Source organism: Astatotilapia calliptera, chromosome 10 (assembly GCF_900246225.1).
Source record: "Astatotilapia calliptera chromosome 10, fAstCal1.2, whole genome shotgun sequence".
In the NCBI taxonomy this organism is placed as follows: Eukaryota; Metazoa; Chordata; class Actinopteri; order Cichliformes; family Cichlidae; genus Astatotilapia; species Astatotilapia calliptera.
The window spans coordinates 6467638-6488602 of record NC_039311.1 but is presented as its reverse complement, the minus strand read 5'-3'; the positions used below and the strand labels follow the sequence as shown (position 1 = coordinate 6488602).

The window sequence follows — 20965 nt, the reverse complement described above, 5'->3', positions numbered from 1 at the left end:
CAATAAAACAGTTTATTCCATGGAGGCACGTGGCGTGCTCACGCTTTACCTGGAAATTGCGTCATTCCGGATACGCCCACTATGTTGACGTGTAGCAATGGGATCGAGATTTGGGTTCAGGATTTCGCGTGGACCAATCACTAAGCAGTGCGTGGAACACGGTGGGCAGGCTCTAGCGTTACATTGGGACCAGTCGTCAAGACGGTGGAAAGTAATTACCGGAAGCTTAGAGGTGTCTCCTTCATAACAAGAGCACATAACTAGTTCAGCTCCTTTAATCAATAACACCAACTTTATACGACCCCCCCTGCGAAATTAGAAAATGTCAATGATAACAATTTTAATATATAAATATAAATGTGTTCTTTATTTCCAATTCAATCAACTGTAGGGAAAAACTAATAACTTGCGCTCGGTCGCTTTATCGTCAGTCTTCGATTGGTTTTCATCCCAAAAGGTAACCGGTTACAGTATACTTGGTTTTAAGTAACTTGACCACAGTTTTTCTCCCGGTCGCGGCTTCAGTGGATCCAATGAGGTGACGCCGCGTTCCGGGCCCGACAACTGAGAACAAGCCGGTGATAAGGGGAACCAAAACTACCGAGTGTGACAACAAAGAAGCTCTGAATAAAGATACCAACCGAGAAACTAACCTCATAACCCGCCTGGAAAAGCACAGTATGTTGGTGTCTTTCACTTTTATTTGTGCCGACTGAAGACTGATTCAATGCTAGCGCTGTAGCATTATATCGATAAATGTATGCTTTTATAGTGATGGTTTTGCAGACAGTATACTAGCTAACTGTAGCCTTCAACTTCTGTTAGTGGTCTTTGTATCAGCGTATCGGTACTTTTGTTTAGAGCGTACACTTCTGGTCCAGCTGTACTTGAGTAGACCGTTTACTGGTGTGTATCTCACCTGGCTCTGTAATGGTCAGGAGCGTGTTGGTCATCTTATCGTTAGCCAGCACGTATAGAGGTTCGGAAAAGCTAAAAAAGCGGTGGCGTATTAATATGTAATAAAATGAAAAAGTAAGGCTTTCTGGTGTACATCCGTTTTTCATTCATGTGTCATATCTCGATGGGTACTAGAAGTTTCTATTCGTGTTCCTTTTTGTTTTCTCCCTTTAACAAAAGCATTGTGCAGGTACTTGTGTGGATCTGAAGCTGTGGCTTCAGCACACTGTTTGATAATGCTATTAATGCCACGTGTTCAGAATGGTGTATGCCTAAGTAGGTGGAATCAGGTGCAATACATGTTTTTCATATCCTTAAGCCAAGGTCATCACCAGGCGAGGACACATTAAAACTTTTGGACAGTTGTTTAAAAACCGACACACAGCAGATAAAACAAGTCTGTTTTATCAAGACATATACTCTACAGTTGAAAAACGTTCAAGAAAAGTATAGGATAAATGAGCAAAAGAACATCTTAAAGCTTATGTGAGGATACTTGTTAGGACCAGCTAGGGTATATATCAGTTCTGCTAATGCCTTTATTTTTTTACTAAAATGTTTCCCTTTTCTGATTTTTACAGCTAGTGATGGAGGGTAGAAAGCTGGTGCCGGCTGCTCTCTTCTGTCTTGTTCTGGCAATGTTCCCTTCTCACATAGGTAACATAATAATTTAGCTTGACTTTTCTTCTGGTACTTAAGGTTAACAGTAACCATAGGTTACTGTTAAAAGCAGCACAGTTTGAAACATGGTCTCATTGATGAACACATGCAGTGGAATAGAAAAAGTACACTGTAGGTAGGTGTTAGCTGTCTGCCTGCTTTACTTAACAATTGATCTTTTTGTCTCCAGTGACCGTGGCTGTCATGTCAGTTGACCTGGGCAGCGAGTGGATGAAAATAGCAATAGTTAAACCTGGCGTGCCAATGGAGATTGTTCTAAACAAGTGAGAGCACATTCCCAAATAGAGAAAATGGCACCATTGCGTTCCTTATTTCTTGTATATGCTCAAAAATAGAAGAAAAGCATGCGTTGCTACCATTGTATGTATTGTCTTTTCCATCAGAGAGTCGAGGAGGAAAACACCCACAGTTGTATGTCTCAAGGAGAACGAGAGACTTTTTGGAGACAGTGCAATGGGAGTAGTAAGACTTCTTCTAAAATTTCCAGAATTGACTTAATCGGCTAAATCACAACTGCATATTCAGATATTGCCATGTATGCTGTTAATGTTTCCATGCTTTGTACCACATTTCAGTCCGTCAAGAACCCCAAAAGTGTTTATAGACATCTCCAAAGCCTCCTGGGTAAAAAGCATGAGAACCTCCAGGTGGCACTCTACCAGAAACGTTTTCCTGAACACCATCTGCAGGAGGACCCAGTGAGAGGCACTGTCCACTTTAAAAACTCAGAGTGAGCCTCTTTATATGCTACCTTGTTTTTATTTATTCACTACACATTCACGCATATTCATATTACAAAATCTGTATACACTAGGAACAGATGTAAAGTAAACACCAAAAGTGTGTTATTGTGTGCTACCAGTGTGGCTTCACAGCTTTGACATTGATTCTTGGATCTCTGGAATTTCACTGGTCAATGCCATTCCTCCAGAAATTATTACCTGATTTTGTGTTTTGTTGTTGAGAGTTCTGCCTAACACAGGGGTGGGCAATTCCAGGCCTCGAGGGCCGGTGTCCTGCAGGTTTTAGATCTCACCCTGGGTCAACACACCTGAATAAAATGATTAGCTCATTACCAGGCCTCTGGAGAACTTCAGGACATGTTGAGAAGCTAATTTAGCCATTTAAATCAGCTGTGTTGGTTTAAGGACACATCTAAAACCTGCAGGGACACCGGCCCTTGAGGCCTGGAGTTGCCCACCCCTGGCCTAACACATCAGTCCAGAATTTTACCGATGTTATTAATCGGTTATTACCAGAAACACAACACTCTCCTAGTGAGGCTCACCTAAGTGTATTATGTTTCTGTCAGAGAAATGCAGTACACACCAGAGGAGCTCTTGGGGATGGTCCTTAATTACTCTCGTGGACTGGCTCAGGACTTTGCAGGTTAGTTTGCTTGACGCAGATGATGTATCATTGTGAGGCATGTTCACATATGTTCAGGACATATTAAAAAATAAAAACATTCTCTTCAATTCACAGAACAGACAATCAAAGATGCAGTGATCACTGTCCCAGCCTTCTTCAACCAGGCAGAGCGCAGGGCAGTCCTGCATGCTGCACACATTGCAGGTCTAAAGGTCCTTCAGCTCATCAATGACAACACGGCCGTGGCCTTAAACTATGGGGTCTTCAGGAGGAAAGATATTGACAGCACAGCTAAGGTAAAGGTTCAAGCTTCATACCTAAATACATGCATTAACTCTCATCCTACCAACACATTTTACATACGTGGACTACCAACTGGCGATCTCTGCGGACACTGCAAATAAGCAATCATAATCAACAACTACTCTTCGAGTAGATCTTCCTACATTCAGCAATTGGAGTTTTCCTCACTTGCAGAAAGATCCTTATTCCTCAGATTGGAGCTTGTATTGTGTCGTGATCATGTCAGATTCGTCTCTCATGCTTTAGCTTTTAGGTACACTAGATTTAGCAACATCTCCAATTAGGGCTGGGCCATATTATACCGTTCACGGTAATACCGGTATAATGTTAGGCAACGATAGGAAAATGAAATATCGCGATAGAATGGGAGTAAAACGCGCATGCGCAGTGCCTTTGTTTTCATACGCACATGGCCGATTGTTGAGTGAAATAGATGAACCAGAATTGGTTTGTAAAAATGGTGCAACTTCCGTGATGTGGAACTGGTTTGGTGTTTGTCCGTCAGATACACAACAAAGCACATTTTTTTGCAGAACATGCAAGCGGCCGTTGTTATTGTCGTATTTGTCGGACTAAGATGCTCTTAAATCTGGGAGTAATCTGGGTCCTAAACTCCGTATTCAACACTGCAGCATCACTTAGAGTTAAAAACTGTCTAAATTCTTTCATCTTTAATAAAACGATCAGCATTGCTGCTTTACCAGGTGTAACTATAAAGTTTAACTTCCAGGCATCCATGAAAACAAAAGTTATTACATTTAACGGAGTTAGAAGTTAGCAGGAAGCTAGCGGAAGTTAGCTCGCTAGTTTCGCTAGTTACCTAAGCATGATATTACATGTTCTGACTGAGAGATTTCTGAAAAAAATCAAACGTACAGCTCTGCTATCACTTCCAACATAAATGAAGACAGGAAACTAAACAGCAGTGACGTTTGTAGGGTTACTGAAGTTGGGCTAGCTGGTATATAATGATGTGCTACGTGATCGCTAGCGACACAGCTATGTTAGCATAACATAAACAGTGAAGCTGGAGGACGAACATTAACACTTTTCCACTTATAAAAGTTAACGTGAAGGTTCTTCATGGTTAGAGACAAATGCAATCGCATGGCAGGATGCTGTAAACGGACCAAACTTCAGTCAGGAGAACAACTGAGATAATCCATCCACAATACGAGGTTAGTCATTAATATACTGCAACAACATGGGAATAGAGCAGCTGCCAGAGAATTCAACATTAATGAATCAATGGTACAGAAGTGGAGGAAGCAAGAAGAATGAGTTTAATAAAGTTTGATTTATCTGACTGCTTTTTTTCGCTTAATGTACCTTATAATCCTGTGCACCTTATGGTCCGAAAAATGCGTACTGCACACTGCAGTTTAATGTTGCAAAGCACCTCTTTTTAACTTCAGTGGATATTATACATGGTTATGCTCAGGATATGTCAGCCCATTTCTACTGGAAATGCCTTTTGGTTAAACTTTCAGCAAGGAATTTGAATTTGCACTGTTACATTTTTATAAAGCTTTAATATACATAAAAACCAGCTTCTTGTTTAAGTGAAAATAAATGGAAGGTTGTCTTTTTGCGCTAGTAATGTTGTGGAGTTGTATTTTGTCTCGCATCAATTATATCGTCGGTTATATCGTTATCGCAAATTTTCAAATATATATCGTGATAAATATTTTTGGCCATATCGCCCTGCTCTATCTCCAATTATATGACAACTTGCAGTCTGGAAAATTCCCTTTCCATTTGATTTGATTTCATTTATTTCATAAAACTTTATTAATCTCAGAAAAAGTCTGACTACAGGGCTGATTGATCAGAGGTGATATTTGATGTTGTTTAAAAATGTGATGAGTGATTACAAACTGCTGAAAGCCTGATCTCGTTCCCTTCCAGCATGTGATGTTTTATGATATGGGCTCTGGCAGCACCACTGCCACAATCGTTACCTATCAGACTGTCAAAACCAAGGAGTCCGGGACTCAGCCCCAGTTACAGATCCGAGGTGTTGGGTGAGTCCATTGATCCATGCAGCGGCACTGCCACTGACAGAGAAGCAGATATTAGAGTTGATTCTGATAATGGTCGAACAAGAAAAAAACTTGGATATACCTAAACTAAAGGAGTTTGGAACTAGAGTAGAATAGAATAAACCTTTATTATCCCACGGATAAGAAATTTCGGTGTTACACAGCTCTTATAGCAAGGGGAATATAAAATATAAAAAGAAGACACAAAATGGTCCTCTATACATAAGCAACTGAAGTTCGTATATACAGGTAACAAAAATTGTATGGAGATGCGTACAAAATGTACAGGGATATGTATAAAATGTACAGTGGTCATCTTACTCACTAGTTTGTTTGTTCAAAGGATGTTAAACTGTGTTATAAACTACCTGCTTAAAATGTAATTCAGAGATTACAAAATATTTTTTGTTGGCTCTCTTATTCTATAAGCCTGATCACAGTCTAAGTTGCAGCTATAACAAGAATGCCAAATGCAGACACAAAACTTGCCTCTTATTTTATTATCTTAACAAAGATACACGTTCTATGTACAGTCCAGTAAGCTATCTGGGTATAGTTTTTGACTGTATACTGTATATGAAATACTGCATTCATACTTCTGATCATTTTACTTCCACTTAACGTTAATAACTACCTGTTTATTTGGCATCAGTGGGAAGTTTTTCCTTCCCCATGACGCTAAAGTGCTTGCTCACAGGGATTCGTCTGATTGTTCAGTTTTTCTGTGATATTGTAAGGTTTTTACCTTACAAAGTCCAAAAAGACATAGATGAGCGAGTTTGGTGTCGAAGTATAGAGTAGGTATGGCTGTTACTTATCTGCTGCATGGAAACAGGACAGTACTGTTTCCATTGTACGCCTCTGATTTCCAGTATATCTGCCATCTGCAGAAGTTCTCTGACACCGCAGTGGCAGGAGTTGGAATACAGGGAGCTGGTGCTTCATGCGTTTGCTTGTTTATCATGTTGTAGCTGTTACTAACTAGAAAGGGTTTTGTATTTGTTGGTCAGTATTAAAACTATTAAATTGTAATTTGCTCTATAAAATAACTGCCTACTTTACATCCATCCAGACTAAAGTGTGCAAATGTGTTCTAACTTAAGGTTTGATCGGGGTTTGGGGGGCTTTGAGATGGACCTGCGACTTCGTGACCACCTGGCCAGACTGTTCAATGAGCAAAAGAAGAGCAAGAAAGATGTGCGGGAAAATCACCGGGCTATGGCCAAGCTTCTCAAAGAAGCTCAGAGGCTCAAGACTGTGCTGAGTGCAAATGTAGACTTCATGGCCCAGGTGAGTCCAGAGACAGGAACTTCAAGCACTCACTCCGTCTTACCGGTTGCGTATGTCATTGTAATGGTCTATGTTGTAGCTAAAGTCACTGTGATAAACTGCAACACATGAAAACGCTTTGCCAGAATCTCAAAATCTGAAATCCACACTGCACTCTTAAACTCGCAGAAATCTTGCACTTTCTTACTTTATCTTTTTTCTTTTTTTAAATTACCCAGGTGGAAGGTTTGATGGATGACATTGACTTCAAAGCTAAGGTGACCAGGAGTGAGTTTGAAGAACTGTGTGCCGATCTGTTTGAAAGAGTGCCTCGGCCAGTGCAGGATGCCCTGACTGCTGCAGAGATGAAACTGGTCAGTATGCTCAACGTGACAGGATGTGGGCGGATTTGGCTCCAAACATGGGATACAACAACAGAATTAGAAGTTCTGTCATCACCAGACTATTAGACGTTTTATGTTTGTGACAACAGGAGGATATTGAGCAGGTGATTTTAGTAGGAGGCTCCACTCGTGTGCCAAAGGTCCAGGAAGTGCTCCTTAAAGCTGTGGGCAAGTAAGTGTTGTCCATAGAGATGTTTCCATCATTCTCAAAATTTTAATTTTCCAAACTATACTAAGTTTGTTTTCTCTACGTGCAGAGAGGAACTGGGGAAGAACATCAATGCAGATGAGGCAGCAGCCATGGGTGCAGTGTACCAGGCCGCTGCCCTGAGCAAGGCTTTTAAGGTCAAACCTTTCTTGGTTCGAGATGCAGCTGTTTTCCCCATTCAGGTCAGCATTCAGGTCCTCTGCTGCTTCAAACTGAGTGCATCATGAGTACAATCATACTTAACTGAGCTTTGATTAGTCTGATTAGAGTAATGGGAAATTCAGAGTAAAATCCATGTCAACACTGACTGCGTGACATCTCATTGTATTAGGTGGAGTTTACCCGGGAGGTGGAGGAGGAGGAAAGTGTCAAAACCTTGAAACATAACAAACGCATCCTGTTCCAGAGGATGGCAACCTACCCCCAGCGCAAGGTCATTACATTCAACCGTTACAACGATGACTTTGTTTTCAACATCAACTACGGTGACCTCAGCTTCCTCAGTCAGGAAGACCTCAGGTTGGAACTCTTTGAAAAATACTATGAAATGAGGTTCATTTTAACAGTTTATGGCAAAACCCCATAAAAAGAAGATATTTAAATGTATTCCATCCCATCAGTGTGTGCCCTCACGCTTTAATTGGATGCAAGTGTAAGGCAAAACTGTGTGCTTCTTGCTCGTGTGTCACAGTGTGTTCGGCTCTCTGAACCTGACCACAGTCAAGCTGTCTGGAGTGGGGAGTAGTTTTCAGAAGCATGCAGATGCAGAGTCGAAAGGAATTAAAGCCCACTTCAACATGGATGAAAGTGGAGTGCTCCTGCTAGACCGGGTCAGTTAAACTAACATGAGCTGCCTCACGACAGTCACTTATTCAAGTTCTGCCTTCTCCTCCTGGCAGAGTTTCAACAAAGCATTTCACTACTGTACTATCATTTGCAACTACTATTAAAAGAAGATAACTGTGCTTGTGGATTTCCTTTTTTTTAATCTTTGGCTGTAATGTTGGTAATTAGGATTGATGAATTTCAAGCCAAAACATTGGACTCCAAATGTGAAATCCAAACATGGGAGGATTGACGTTCCATGCTCACATAACAGCTTTCAGTGTTAATGGAAAAACTTTGTGATATTTAAGCAAACCAATGTTTAAAAAAATGTCATTTTCATACACAGGTGGAGTCTGTCTTTGAGACTGTGGTAGAGGAGAAAGAGGAGGAATCAACATTAACTAGTAGGTTTCTTGCAAACATGAGCCAGTGCTTGAATCCATTCTCAACTCATACTGCTAACACGAGGGGACTAACCCCAGACTGATATCTTGTGATGAAACTTTGACTGCAGCCAGACATCCAGTTAAAGCTGACACAAGCATCTGATACTGTTACATAAAAAGCTCTCTACTACAAAGTAGAAAAATGTAGCTTGACAGAGAAGTTAAATTGTTGGATTCTTGCTGATGTTTAGCACATAAGTTGATTAAGGCTCTGTGCCCTTTACTTTCTGCTTCCTGCCTTATTTGCTCATTATGCTAATGTGATAGCTAGTATTTAGTCACAGCTCGGACTCCTTTGGTGTCAGTAACAGTAACTGTTCAAAATTATTAGCGCTAAGACCAGCTTTATCAGTTGCAGTCATAGCAGAGGAGTTTATGCACTCCAGCAGCCAGGTCATTTTTAATTAAAAAGTTAATCATCTTAAATATTTTTGATGTTAAGATAAAAATTAATACGTTTACTTTTATTGAGTGACCTAAAGTCTGTTATAAAAATAACTGCAAACACCTGTAGATGAGAACCCTCGTTCCTTGGCGACTCACTGCTCTTGTCCATCATTAACTCCTTTTTTTTTTTCCACTCACTTATGTTTCACTACTTCTGTTATGCAGCACACAGGAAGTTCTGCTCGTTTTGATTGATTTGACATCGTATGTACTTTTGCAATGGCCTATATTGTAGAGCGTGTGAGTTGTCGTATTTAACTGAGGGAACGATTTGCTGTCTTCCAGAACTCGGTAACACCATTTCCACTTTGTTTGGAGGAGGATCGTCAGAACCTGCTCCAAATGTAACTGAACCTGTTCAGGTAACGTCACCTATAAAAAGCAATACATGCTGGTCTAGGAATGTTAATACGTTCTTGCCAAGTGTGATTTAACTTTACCATTATATAAAGAACATAAATGGTTGTCCAACACTGAGCAAAGGGTCGGCATGGCATTGGCTCTTGATTTGTTGTGCCTAGGATGAGGAGGAAGTACCTCCAGAATCTGGGAAGGACAGCAAGGATGAGGACAGCAAGGATGAGAATCACAAAGACAAGGCTACCAGTGAGAAACCCAGTGATTCAGAGAAGAATTCAAGTGAAGACAAAAACCAAGAAAAAGCCAAAGAGGCAGGAAGCACGACCGAGGCCAAGGTAAGAGCTTCATTTATAATACTCTGTGAAATGCCTCGGTCTGAATTCAAATGCTGACATTTATCTGCCTGTGCACCTTTTTAAAATTTTGTGTAGTGTTTGGTGAAAATGTATATTCATGAGAGATTAGCCTTCACAAAGCTGTTATTGATATTACCCATCTGTCTCCCGGCGAAGGAGGAAAAAGACGGAGACAAATCTGTAAACACTGAGGTGGAGAAGAAGGCCAGACCTCAGAAAAAGAGCAAAATCTCTGAAGAAATCACACTGGAACTCCTTATCAATGACATTGTTGATCCCACGGCCGATGACCTGACATCCTCTAAGAAAAAGTACAGCTTGATTTTCATTTATTTTCTGTTTTGGTTTCCTGGTTTTCTCAGCTAAAGGAGTCTTTGTGTGATTTCAGACTGCAGGATTTGACAGACCGAGATCTGGCCAAACAGGAACGAGAGAAAACACTCAACAGCTTGGAAGCTTTTATATTTGAGACACAGGTAAACAACATGAACATCCTGTGTGTACCTGTTTATGTTTATTTATTTACTGCAAGTGTTTTCTATCTGACATTCACACAGAAATACCCCAGCCCTCCCTCTCCCTGGCCATCACCCAGGAACTTTGATTCCAAACTTTTTTGTGTTAGGGAATGGCGACATGAAGGCTGAAAACATGTTAGCTTTTGGACCTTCTGATACTGAGCTAGGTCCGGAAGGGCTGAAGAAAGCTTGCTGGAAGTGATGTTGTAGTTCATGGACTGATGGTTTTGCTTCTGCTGTTGAGAACATCACTCTCTAGACTGGGAGGGAGGCAGCAGTGGTGGTGAAGAGCTGGTTAGTGGTGAGGTGAATGGCTTGTTGATAGGCAGGGTTTGAGTGCAGGGGTGTGGCTATGAAACTCTGAGTCCTAAGCATCCCAGAAACGACACAGAAAGTCATAAAGTCAAACATAATTTTTAAAAACACCAGTATAGGCTCATGAGGCCCTGATGGTAAAAAACTACATTTCCGCAAAATGACGTCACTTCTGGTTTCGGGCAGGACATGGCGGACATGCGATAGTTCGCGCTGATGGACGTAGGAAGTGTTACAAACAGCTGATCGGATCGGCAAAGTGTTCCTGGAATATTATGTTTTTGTTGCTGCAAGCAGTGTTGGTCAAGTTACTTGAAAAAAGTAATCAGTAACTAATTACTGATTACTTCCCCCAAAAAGTAATCCCGTTACTTTACTGATTACTTATTTTCAAAAGTAATTAATTACTTAGTTACTTAGTTACTTTTTAAAAACACGATTTACAACCTGAAGAGGTGATAAAGCGATAGATCTACTTTCTACATTCTACTTTTTCTGCATAATCCATCATACAAAATGTAATCAAATGGAAAAGTCTCTTTTTTTAAACTTGTTTTATTAGTTTTAATCTTTTAACTTTATGCATCAAGCAAAAATTAAATTATATGCAACATTCACTGACTGGAAGAAATTTGTTTAACATTTAAACCTAATTTTTGCACATTCCAGCACATAAAATAAAATATTTTTTTGTGTTTACACTCACTCTTTCAAATAAATGCAAGTAAAACACAGCAGAAAATATATAAAATCAAAGACTAGCGGTTCTGTTGCTCTATTCTCACCTATAAAGCAGGAGTGGCGTAGGCGGAGGTTAGGGTGCAGGTGTGCCACAGCGGTCAGTTGAAGAATCCGCGAGTTTCTCTCTGAATTTCACATTACATCGTAGGGCACTAGGTGCTTGCTCAGAAGTTAAGGGGGTTTTTTTCGCTGTAAAAAGAAGTTTTCTTCCCACGCAGTGATCAGCGGACGCTAATGTTTTTGTCACTTTTTATGGAATCAAACTCAAAGTAAGGTCAGTACTTCCACGCTTTAAACGCTGCACACTCATACTCTCTCCCGCACTCGATATATTATCCATTGTTCATCTGCACACAGCTGTTGCCACAAACGTCGCACTCGCTTACGTCACTGTCATGAGACACTCTCGCAAGAAAATCACGGTTTTAGTAACGCAGTGTGCTTACGGGAAAGTAACAGTAATCTAATTACTGTTTTTGCAATGGTAATCCCTTACTTTACTCGTTACTCGAAAAAGTAATCGGATTACAGTAACTCGTTACAAGTAACGCGTTACTGCCCATCTCTGGCTGCAAGTGCTTTTTATTCAGTTTTTGCAAAGCTATATGTGGAAGGAAACTCTGACTTAGGACAAGCTGATGGCATAAGATGTAAGTACAACTCCTCCGGTTTCATATGCAAAAAAAATTATTGCGCTAGCTTACGTGGTTGCAGTGCTACCGGGATTTAAAAATAGTTATGCAAAACGGAGCGTGCCCGCTCCGACCGGCTTTAAAGGGTTAATAAACTCAGCCGTCTGCTCCTTGCTATCTAAAATATAACAGGACATTTGCGTAAATTCTCGATCATCTCACACTTCTGTTTAATCAGTTTTCCGTTTGACGTTTGTTCAGCTGTAATCTCAGCCAAACCGATTTACTCACAAAGAAATAAAATACTGAAAAAAGCCAAACAATAACATTTTTAGGTTATCTAAGTGACTTATATTTCATGTTTAACCTGAGTAGCGAAAGACCGCGGGGAGTTTGAAAATGATGTGCCGGGAGTTCGCTGTTCTTGCCCTGACTAGCTATTGAGCTGGTGGGTAACAGACGTCTCCAAAAACGTCGGAGCATTTTTGCAAATATGTGATGTCTTGTTTGAAGCTGAAGGATGTGGCCCCTAAATTTGGACACAGTGGGGGCTGCATCCTCCCAAGGCCTATTACCAGAGGTGGGACCAAGTCATTGTTTTGCAAGTCTCAAGTAAGTCTCAAGTCTTTATCCTCAAGTCTCAAGTCAAGTCTCAAGTAATGTCAGGCAAGTCAGAGTCGAGTCTCAAGTCACTGGTGTAAAAGTCCGAGTCAAGTCACAAGTCTGAAATTTTGAATTTCGAGTCTTTAAAAAAAAAAAAAAGAAAAAAGTATGTTGCAGTTATGCTAAATGTAAATATTAGACCATGTAATTTTTAAATCTGTGTTTTTCTCAACACATGACAAAATAGTGAACTTAGAAAATATACACAAATTGTGAAATTGCACCTCTTTAAAATGCAGCTCAATTAAACCTAGCTCCAAGAATAATTTTCACCGACAGTTCTGAGATAAGCTGCATGTTATTCTTGGATGCGGTTGTAGGACCGGTGTTGTGCCAAAAAGTGATTGTCTGCCAAAAACTGATTTCCGGTATTTGCCAAAAAGCGATTGCTCATATTTAAAGTGCTATAAGTAACTTGTTGGGCTATAATATGTTAAACATATGTCAAATGCATCCCTTATGGATGACATAAAGTCATCTTGAGCCACAAACAACATTCGTGAAGCAAGATACAAGCCGCAATCAGTTTTTGGCAGCGACTTTTATATAACCTTTATTTATGCAGTAAAAAAAATCTCATTAACATTAAAAATGTATTTTGTAAGAGTAAGTTGCCCAACAGGACAGCAGAAATGGCAGCAAATATTACAATAGTTCTGTAAAAATATTTTAAGTGGGGATAAAGGACCGGATTGGTTATAATGTAAGTACAAGTTGTAAAGATACTTAAAAAACAGATAATTTTTTAATTCTTTATGTAACCCCTTTGTATCCCCTGTTCACCGAAGTCTATTTACGAACATACGTAAAGATATTACACATAAAAAATACACAGAAACACTGGAAATCACTTTTTGGCAGACAATCACTTTTTGGCACAACACCGGCTTTAAAATCGCATGACAAAAATATCATATACATTAAAAAAACTGCATCACCAACGTAGCCTGGACAACATTTGCTAGTTAGATGAAGTCAGCTATCTCATCGTAGCATATTTATATGCATATTTATAATTATACGGTTCTTGTGAGTGCATACACTCGTGAAGTTTAGTAACTTCCGGTCACTGCAACAAGCCCAGGTACAGTTTACCGACGGATGGGTGCAGGACCTTGAAATGCACCGTGTAGAAAGTAAAGACCATCGTACGTATCATAAGTTTACCAGTCTCACAAATCGTCGTCATAAATACACATTCCTTAACCGTTTATTAATATAACCTTTGAGCTTAACGGTAATTAATTAGTAGTGGAAATAATTTCTGGTACGCCTTACAGAAATGTAGCAGTGACAATAATATTGTATGCTGTAATCGCACTGGACAATTAGTGATACAAAACAACTGTTTTATCCTGTGAATAAAAGTATGTGTTTTTGTCAATGTACCATAATAACAGAAGCGAAACGCAATATTGTGTCAGGACAATTCACTATTTATGCACAATAAATAAAGGAGCATAGCGCGACAATTTCTGTTCAGCGCCAGACTTGCTTGTAACCTATATCACCAATTATGTTATGAAAATGACGCATTAACTACAACAGCAGACTGACCTTTGTGTAAATGCTTGGAGCAGACTAACCTGTGAGCTGGAGGGTTCTGGGACGTTATATTTGATCTTTGAATGGCTGCAATCCAGTCGCGTCTTTGTTACTTCGGAAACATGGCTCGAACAATTTCTCTTCAACGACGTAATCCGATAACAACTGATCTCTTTACCCGTCGGCTTCCCATGGCTGTCATGCGACCGGCTATTGTAGTTAATAATACAACAGCTTCTTGACATTTTTGTGTTTCTTTTTATCGCTGTGTGACTGATTTCAATTGAAAGCCTGCGTGCGCTAGTACCGCTTGCCACGAGTTCCCAGAATCCTTTGCGGTTCTACCCGTGAATGACGTCACATTTTCAATCTCTATATAATATGCATGTTAAATTTTATATTTGGGGTAAAATATCAAGTCTTTTCAAGTAAACCGGTTCAAGTCCAATTCAAGTCCCAAGTCATTGGTGTAAAAGTCCAAGTCAAGTCACAAGTCTTAGAACATTTTTTCAAGTCAAGTCTAAAGTCATAAAATTAATGACTCGAGTCTGACTCGAGTCCAAGTCATGTGACTCGAGTCCACACCTCTGCCTATTACGTCACAGCGATGTGACGAAGGCTGTCCAAATTTGTAGACTCCTCCAACGGAGTCAATGCTCGCTAGAGCGAGAACCGCGGCACATCATTTTCAGAAAAAATAAGGCGACTAGTCAACTAATCGTTTGTGGTAGCCTTATTAAAGACCCTCAAGGTCACCTTACAACAAAATAAAAACATAAGGTAAACAAAAACTAAAAAAAAGAAGTTAAACAAGGTAAAAAATAGACTAAGACTGTGTCATGATAAAGCATATAGATGGGTTTTAAGATGCCAAGCAGAGTGCTGTTGTGTCTTTTGAGATGTGAAGGTGATGGCTGACAATGACAAAGCTTGAGTGCAGGGCCGCTCTTACAGCAACAGGGATAAAAGAATGAAAACAAATTCCTCTTACCATTTTGGCAATATCTGCTGGGGGCAGGAGCGTAGCAGGATGCTAATTCTTTGCCCCACTTCTTCCTTGCAGCCCATGCAGAAGGAACATAGCCACCATCCCAGGAGAATGAGAAACTGATTTTGAAACTCCTCGGATGCTGCGTCCACTGGGTCCATTCTGAGCAGAGTGTACAGTCATTAGGTGGAGTGTGAGGAGTGAGAGCTCAAATATAGGACACGAACACAGGCAGGCAGAATTATAATCTATAGAAACAACACAGTGGGTCCACATGAACTGGCATTCAGACAAAGAACAAGACTCTAAATACATAGAACGTGTGACAGCGGGGGAGAGGGACATATGGCTGAAAGGGAAGCAAAACTAAAAGTAAAGCATAAGGAACAGGCACTCTTAAAAATAAAGCATTAAGTGAGAAAACAGACACATGCATGAATGTACACAAGAGGTTATTTCAAGTTTCTGTATTAACCCTAAAGCATGGGTGTCAGACTCATTTTACATGGTGGGCCACATGTAGCTCACTTCGATCTTAAGCAGGCCGGACCAGTGAAACTCTCGTCACTGTCAGTGTAAAGAAGTTACATGTTTAATTGTTTTTCTGCATAATGAAGAAAAAGCTGCTGTGACAAAGGTAGAAATCTGCCAGCATGAAAAAGTTCTGGTAGCTCACTGCCCAGAGGCTGCCCAGCTTTGTTTTTTGTTTTTTGTTTTTTTAACTGTAGTTGTGGAAAAAAAAAACTTGAAATTTCTATAGTCTGTTTTTCACAAAGTTAGAAAGGTTTTATTAGAGACATAGCTTTTGCAAGCAGTGTTTCACAAATTATGCCAAATTGGCATCCTTTGCTGCTGGTTCAGTGAATTTTGGTCTAAGAATGATGAAACCTGCAGTTTCAGAATCTGTGAGATGTCAGCTTACAGCACCGGTAAACAGACATGTGGATCGTGTTTACGTCTTTTTATGGAATCTCCTGCTCTTTAATCGTTTGGTGTTTTACCTGTTTGGTGGTTGTTGAAATGGTTTTGTTGCTGAGATTTTGAAGTTTCTGTGGATACCACACGTCTATATTTAAATATATAGAGATATGGAACATTCCGTTTAACCTAATGTTCTCCCTCTCGCCCCCAGTACTGGGTAGCATTGAGTTTCAATAAGTTAATTGTTTATTAACTTGTTTTGCCACTTGTTTTGCACATATTCAACTCTGTATATTTTATATATTTTATTATTATTATTATTATTATTATTATTTTTTTTTTTTTTTTTTTTTTTTTTTTTTTTTTTTTTTTTTTTTTTTTTTTTTTTTACTATTTAATTTGTAAAAATGTGTATACACACACACACACACACACACACACACGTAGGAAAATATTTAGTATACACATCCAGAAATGCATACACTATTATATATTGTACATATATTTATTAGTTTCAGGTTGGCCATTCTTGTATTTTGCTCGTTTGTGTTGTTGTGTTTGCACATCTCTGTTGCTTGTGGGGCTCGCACACAAGAATTTCACTCGCATGTGCTGTGCCAGTGTGCCTTCACATGTGATGTGACAATAAAAGTGATTTGATTTGATTTGATTTGATTTGATATTGCTCAATTACTTTGTTTAGTGCGAATGGCCATATGGGAAGTTTTAATCATTAAGAAAAACTGTAAATACAGTTACAAGTCCATTTGTGTCTGTGTGCGGTGAGCACAGATCGCGCAAGTTAGGAATTCCAAATAACTTCAAGCGCACATTCAGGCCTATGAAGACTCACTTAGACACTCAGGCACTCTGTATCATTGACATGCAACCAGATGCTGCTAATTTTATGTTTTTGCTTGTTTCTTCACTTTTTCCCAACACGCTTGCATTTAAATCTGGCCCCCCATCTCTCTGTGTACCTGGCTGGTACTACTATACTTGCTGTCTTCAGAATGTCTGCCCCTCCTTCTTTCACATAATGGTATGATCCCAGTCTGACTTTGAGTCTGACTGGGCACATGGTGTGTCCATCAAAATAAAGTCCCACCCCCACTTGCATGGATTCTCAGCAGACCTAAAGACTTGTATACCAGCGATTAATAACTGACATATGAAACTATGTGGCACCCAGGCTGTACGTTTGACACCCCTGCTCTGAAGCAACCGGGAACTAGGACTAGAGTGAAAATTTCAAAGTTAAAAACAAATATACAACAAAATAAGAAATTAAATTCTTTTTCCCCATGTAAGGGTTCAGTATGCTCTTTTTCCAGGACAAGCTGTACCAGGAGGATTACCAGCAGGTGGTAACCGAGGAGGAGCAGGAACAGATCTCAGCCAAGCTGAAAGAGGTGTCTGAGTGGATGGATGAGGATGGCTATGCTGCCACCACCAAACAGCTGAGAGAAAAACTCTTTCAGCTGAAGAGCCTGTGCAAGGACATGTTTTTCAGGGTTGACGAACGACGCAAGTGGCCGGAGCACCTGGCCCGCCTGGAAAGCCTGCTCAATAGCTCCAGTTTCTTCTTAAAGTAAGTGGTTAGAAGGAAGGAAATGTAAAGTTAGTCATGAGCCAGTCGTTGACTGAGTTTTTGTTCTCTTAAAGGAGTGCGAGGCTGATCCCAGAAGATGATCAGATCTTTACTGACGTCGAGCTAAACATGCTAGAAAAAGTCATCAATGAAACAATGGTAGGTGGTGACAAGCTTTTTCTTGCCTGAAAGCCTGTGTATCTGAAAAGCCTTTCCTCTTGAGAGAAATCCAGGGTTTCTCGCCCAGACTTTACATGCCTGTTCACATGGGCTGAATTTGTTGCTATGTTTATAACTGAGCTTCGTGTGTGAAGTCACCTCTGCTTGCTTTAGGTGTGGAAGAACGAGACGACAGCAGAGCAGGAGAAACGCTCTCCAAAAGAGCGACCGGTCTTGTTGTCCAAAGACATAGAGTCCAAACGGACTCTTCTTGAGCGAGAGGTCAACTACTTGTTTAACAAGGCCAAGTTTGCCAAGCCTAAACCCAAAGCCAAAAACAGTACAAGCACAGATAAAAGCAGCAAGGCTAACAGCACAGCTGAAGAAAATGTCAGCCCTCCTATAGAGGAAAGCACAGACACCAAGAGTGGTGGGTCAAACAGAAAAACACACATTCTTTCCCCATTATTCTGTTAAACTAATTAGAAGTGTATTAAAAGAACTTCATTATATCTTTTTTTTTCTTAAATTTAGATACAGGAAGTTCAGAAGAGATACCATCTGATGAAACCCCATCCACTGAGAGTACTCTCGACAGCCAGTCACAACCTAAAGAAGAATCCGCAACTACAGGTTTGTACACCACACCTGTTAATTAGTGTTAGTTAATGGAGCCAATTAATGGTTTGACAATCTTACTGCTTCCATAGAAACTGGAAGCCAAAGTAGCAGTCAGATCCTCCTAATCAAATGTAGTTGATTAACTAATGATCCACCTGTGACCACATGTATACAAACTTTGACCAAGAACCAAGCTGAGGTGGGTGTCTCCCGAGTAGAACCCGGGATAGATTTGGGACCCGCTGGTGAGACTATATCTATCGGCTGGCTTGAGACACCTCCGGCAGACTTCAACACCTAAAAATATAATTTCACTCACTCACCACTGTATCTCCAGCTTGCAGAGAGAACATGGTCATAGTGGAGCTTTTACTGTTTTGCATATTTATGGTTCCGATCTCTGTCCTTTTTTCCAGGAAAACTGGAGAGAACCCAACCTGAAAACCACATAGAGGATGAATTATAACAGCTGGAACTGTAGAAGAAAAAATATTTATTGACAGTGTCTAAATGTTCAGCTTCTCTCTCAGACTGTTTTTTTTGTTTTGTTTTTTGTTTTTTTTGTCTCGTTGACTCATTTGTTGAACCTCTGGACACACGGTGAATAGGAACTGGACATTTTTCTGCTCCTTGTCTCCACTTGAGTGTTTCATCTTCATGGATTCTATAAATGAGAAGTAGTTTCACATGAATCAAGCCCCAGACTGCATTCTTCCTGACAAAATGCCTTTTCACCATTATCTTATCAATGCTAATCCAGAGGGAGCTGTTTGGCTAGTTTACAATGTCTTTAATAACAATATTTGATGTTTTAAGTTGGTGGATATACAAACCAAGTTAGTGCAGCACTTAACAGTTTTGGTTACAGTCACAGCGGATACAGTGTTCTTGTTTTTGCACCAACCTATAATTCCTTTGGCCCTTTAAATTGCTGCCAAAAGTGTCATCTAGTATATTAAGCATATGTAAAACTATAAGAATGAAAAATGTGTTAATTTATTGAAACTTTAACTACACATAATGTAGAGGAAGCCCCTATGTTTTTCAGCTAAAATTCTGAATCCAATGTTATCAGAAACATCCAGTGTAATGTTCAGAGGGTGGGATCCTGCCCTTCAGGGACAACTCGCTTATTTCTTTTTTTTTTCTTTTTTTTTAAAACATTTTTCCTAAAATTCTGCTACTCAATGGACATTTTATTTATTGGTAAATGTTCCGACAAGTTATCCACCAGCAGCACTTACAGATATTCACATGGTAGTGTCCTTTATGTGGCCCTTAGTTTTGATAGTGGACTGCCCCCGTGTGTGCAGACAAAACAAGATAAATACTGAGCTCCCAAATGGTGATGATTTAACAGTTCAACAGTGAGTTCACGCATCTGCCTCCTGCTGTCATGATATGGCTGGATTTCAAAGACGTTTTCTACTGATGCTAATAAAGCTTTTGACAAGTGCTTCGATGTTGTTTTATGATGCCAGTCACACTGAGTGCTTTCAGAGTCTTCATATAAGCTGCTAGTAGAAGTGTTTAGCTTTTTGTTTACATAACAGTGTGGTGCACATGTTTGCACCATTTTTCCTGTTAGAACACGGGAGTAAGGGGTTTGGGTCTGCTATATCCTTCTCTGTACTCTGAATAATGCAAAAGAAATCAGGGTGGAACCAAGAATAAAATTTGGAATGGGAGATGGAAACGATTCCTGTATTCCTAAACTTAATAAAAATATTTTTGTTTGTAATTTTAAGACACTTTGAAGAGTAATGTATATGTTCCTCAGTTTTTGTAAGTGTCTTAGTAAGGCTGAACTGGGGTTGAACTGCATAGTCCCTGATTTACCATACTGTGTATGTTTAATATATGTACCTTTACAACTAAATTAAGGAAAAGATTTTAAAAGTGGCTTGGTTTGTAATTATTGAGGCTGCTCATTCAAAAACTGAAACAAAGTGAAAGGTGACATGAATCCTCCTGTCATTAGGATTATTACATTAAGAACTGAGGCTGGCTGAGGGGTTTAAGAATATATATAAATCACCCCTGGTGGCCAGAAATCCCAGGGCAGTTTTTTTTCCACACTTTGTGGAAAAAAACAACAAAAAATGGCATTGCATAAAGTATCTCCCACACAAATACCAGGACAGTAAATGAAATTCACCAGAAGTTGGAGGTGTCTGAGGATAATTCTCTCCAGGATCTTTATCAGGTGGGAAACAGACTACAGGTCAGGTTTGTGGCTCTGATTTGTCAAAACCACATAGAAAGTCTTACACTTCAGACCAATGCCCAGAGTACACTGCCGTACCCACTCCAAGGCTGGTTTTATGCTCTTGTGTCACGTAGCGATTTTCACATCACATCCTGTGTCACGAGACACAATCTTTGTTGCGCTTCAGCTGACAAGCAAAAGATCTTGGACAAGGGCAATGAGGTCATCAGCTGACTGGAAGAGAGCCAAGCAGATATGAATGGATATGGAACTAATTAAAAGCTCAAATTAATATTGTGTTTGTTCGTGGTTTTCACTTCAATTTATTTTAATATTTATGGTTATCTGCTAAAAGAATATGCAGACAGAAAATTCTGGTATGTCAATATC

At 39.8% G+C, this 20965-nt stretch overlaps 1 protein-coding gene across 1 annotated transcript; it reads left to right on the top strand.

Moving 5' to 3' along the window:
* Positions 1–243: 243 nt before the first annotated feature.
* hyou1 (hypoxia up-regulated 1) lies at positions 244–20054 on the top strand. Its single transcript, XM_026181656.1, has 24 exons — positions 244–678; positions 1539–1614; positions 1808–1901; positions 2022–2100; positions 2214–2368; positions 2951–3027; positions 3124–3305; positions 5221–5336; positions 6458–6644; positions 6863–6997; positions 7117–7199; positions 7285–7417; positions 7567–7754; positions 7927–8065; positions 8410–8467; positions 9242–9318; positions 9478–9651; positions 9829–9983; positions 10061–10148; positions 17330–17586; positions 17661–17745; positions 17920–18175; positions 18280–18378; positions 18783–20054. Exons 2-24 carry the CDS (start codon positions 1545–1547, stop codon positions 18830–18832), a joined length of 2937 nt encoding a protein of 978 aa, XP_026037441.1. The 5' UTR covers positions 244–678; positions 1539–1544; the 3' UTR covers positions 18833–20054.
* Positions 20055–20965: the final 911 nt, after the last annotated feature.

Excerpts from the sequence above, each read along its gene's own strand:
- hyou1 (XM_026181656.1), top strand. The coding sequence starts at position 1,545 with ATGGAGGGTAGAAAGCTGGTGCCGGCTGCTCTCTTCTGTCTTGTTCTG. Across the intron at positions 2,369-2,950 it reads GTCCACTTTAAAAACTCAGA|AGAAATGCAGTACACACCAG; the intron begins GTGAGCCTCTTT and ends TGTTTCTGTCAG. Across the intron at positions 18,379-18,782 it reads AGAAGAATCCGCAACTACAG|GAAAACTGGAGAGAACCCAA; the intron begins GTTTGTACACCA and ends CCTTTTTTCCAG.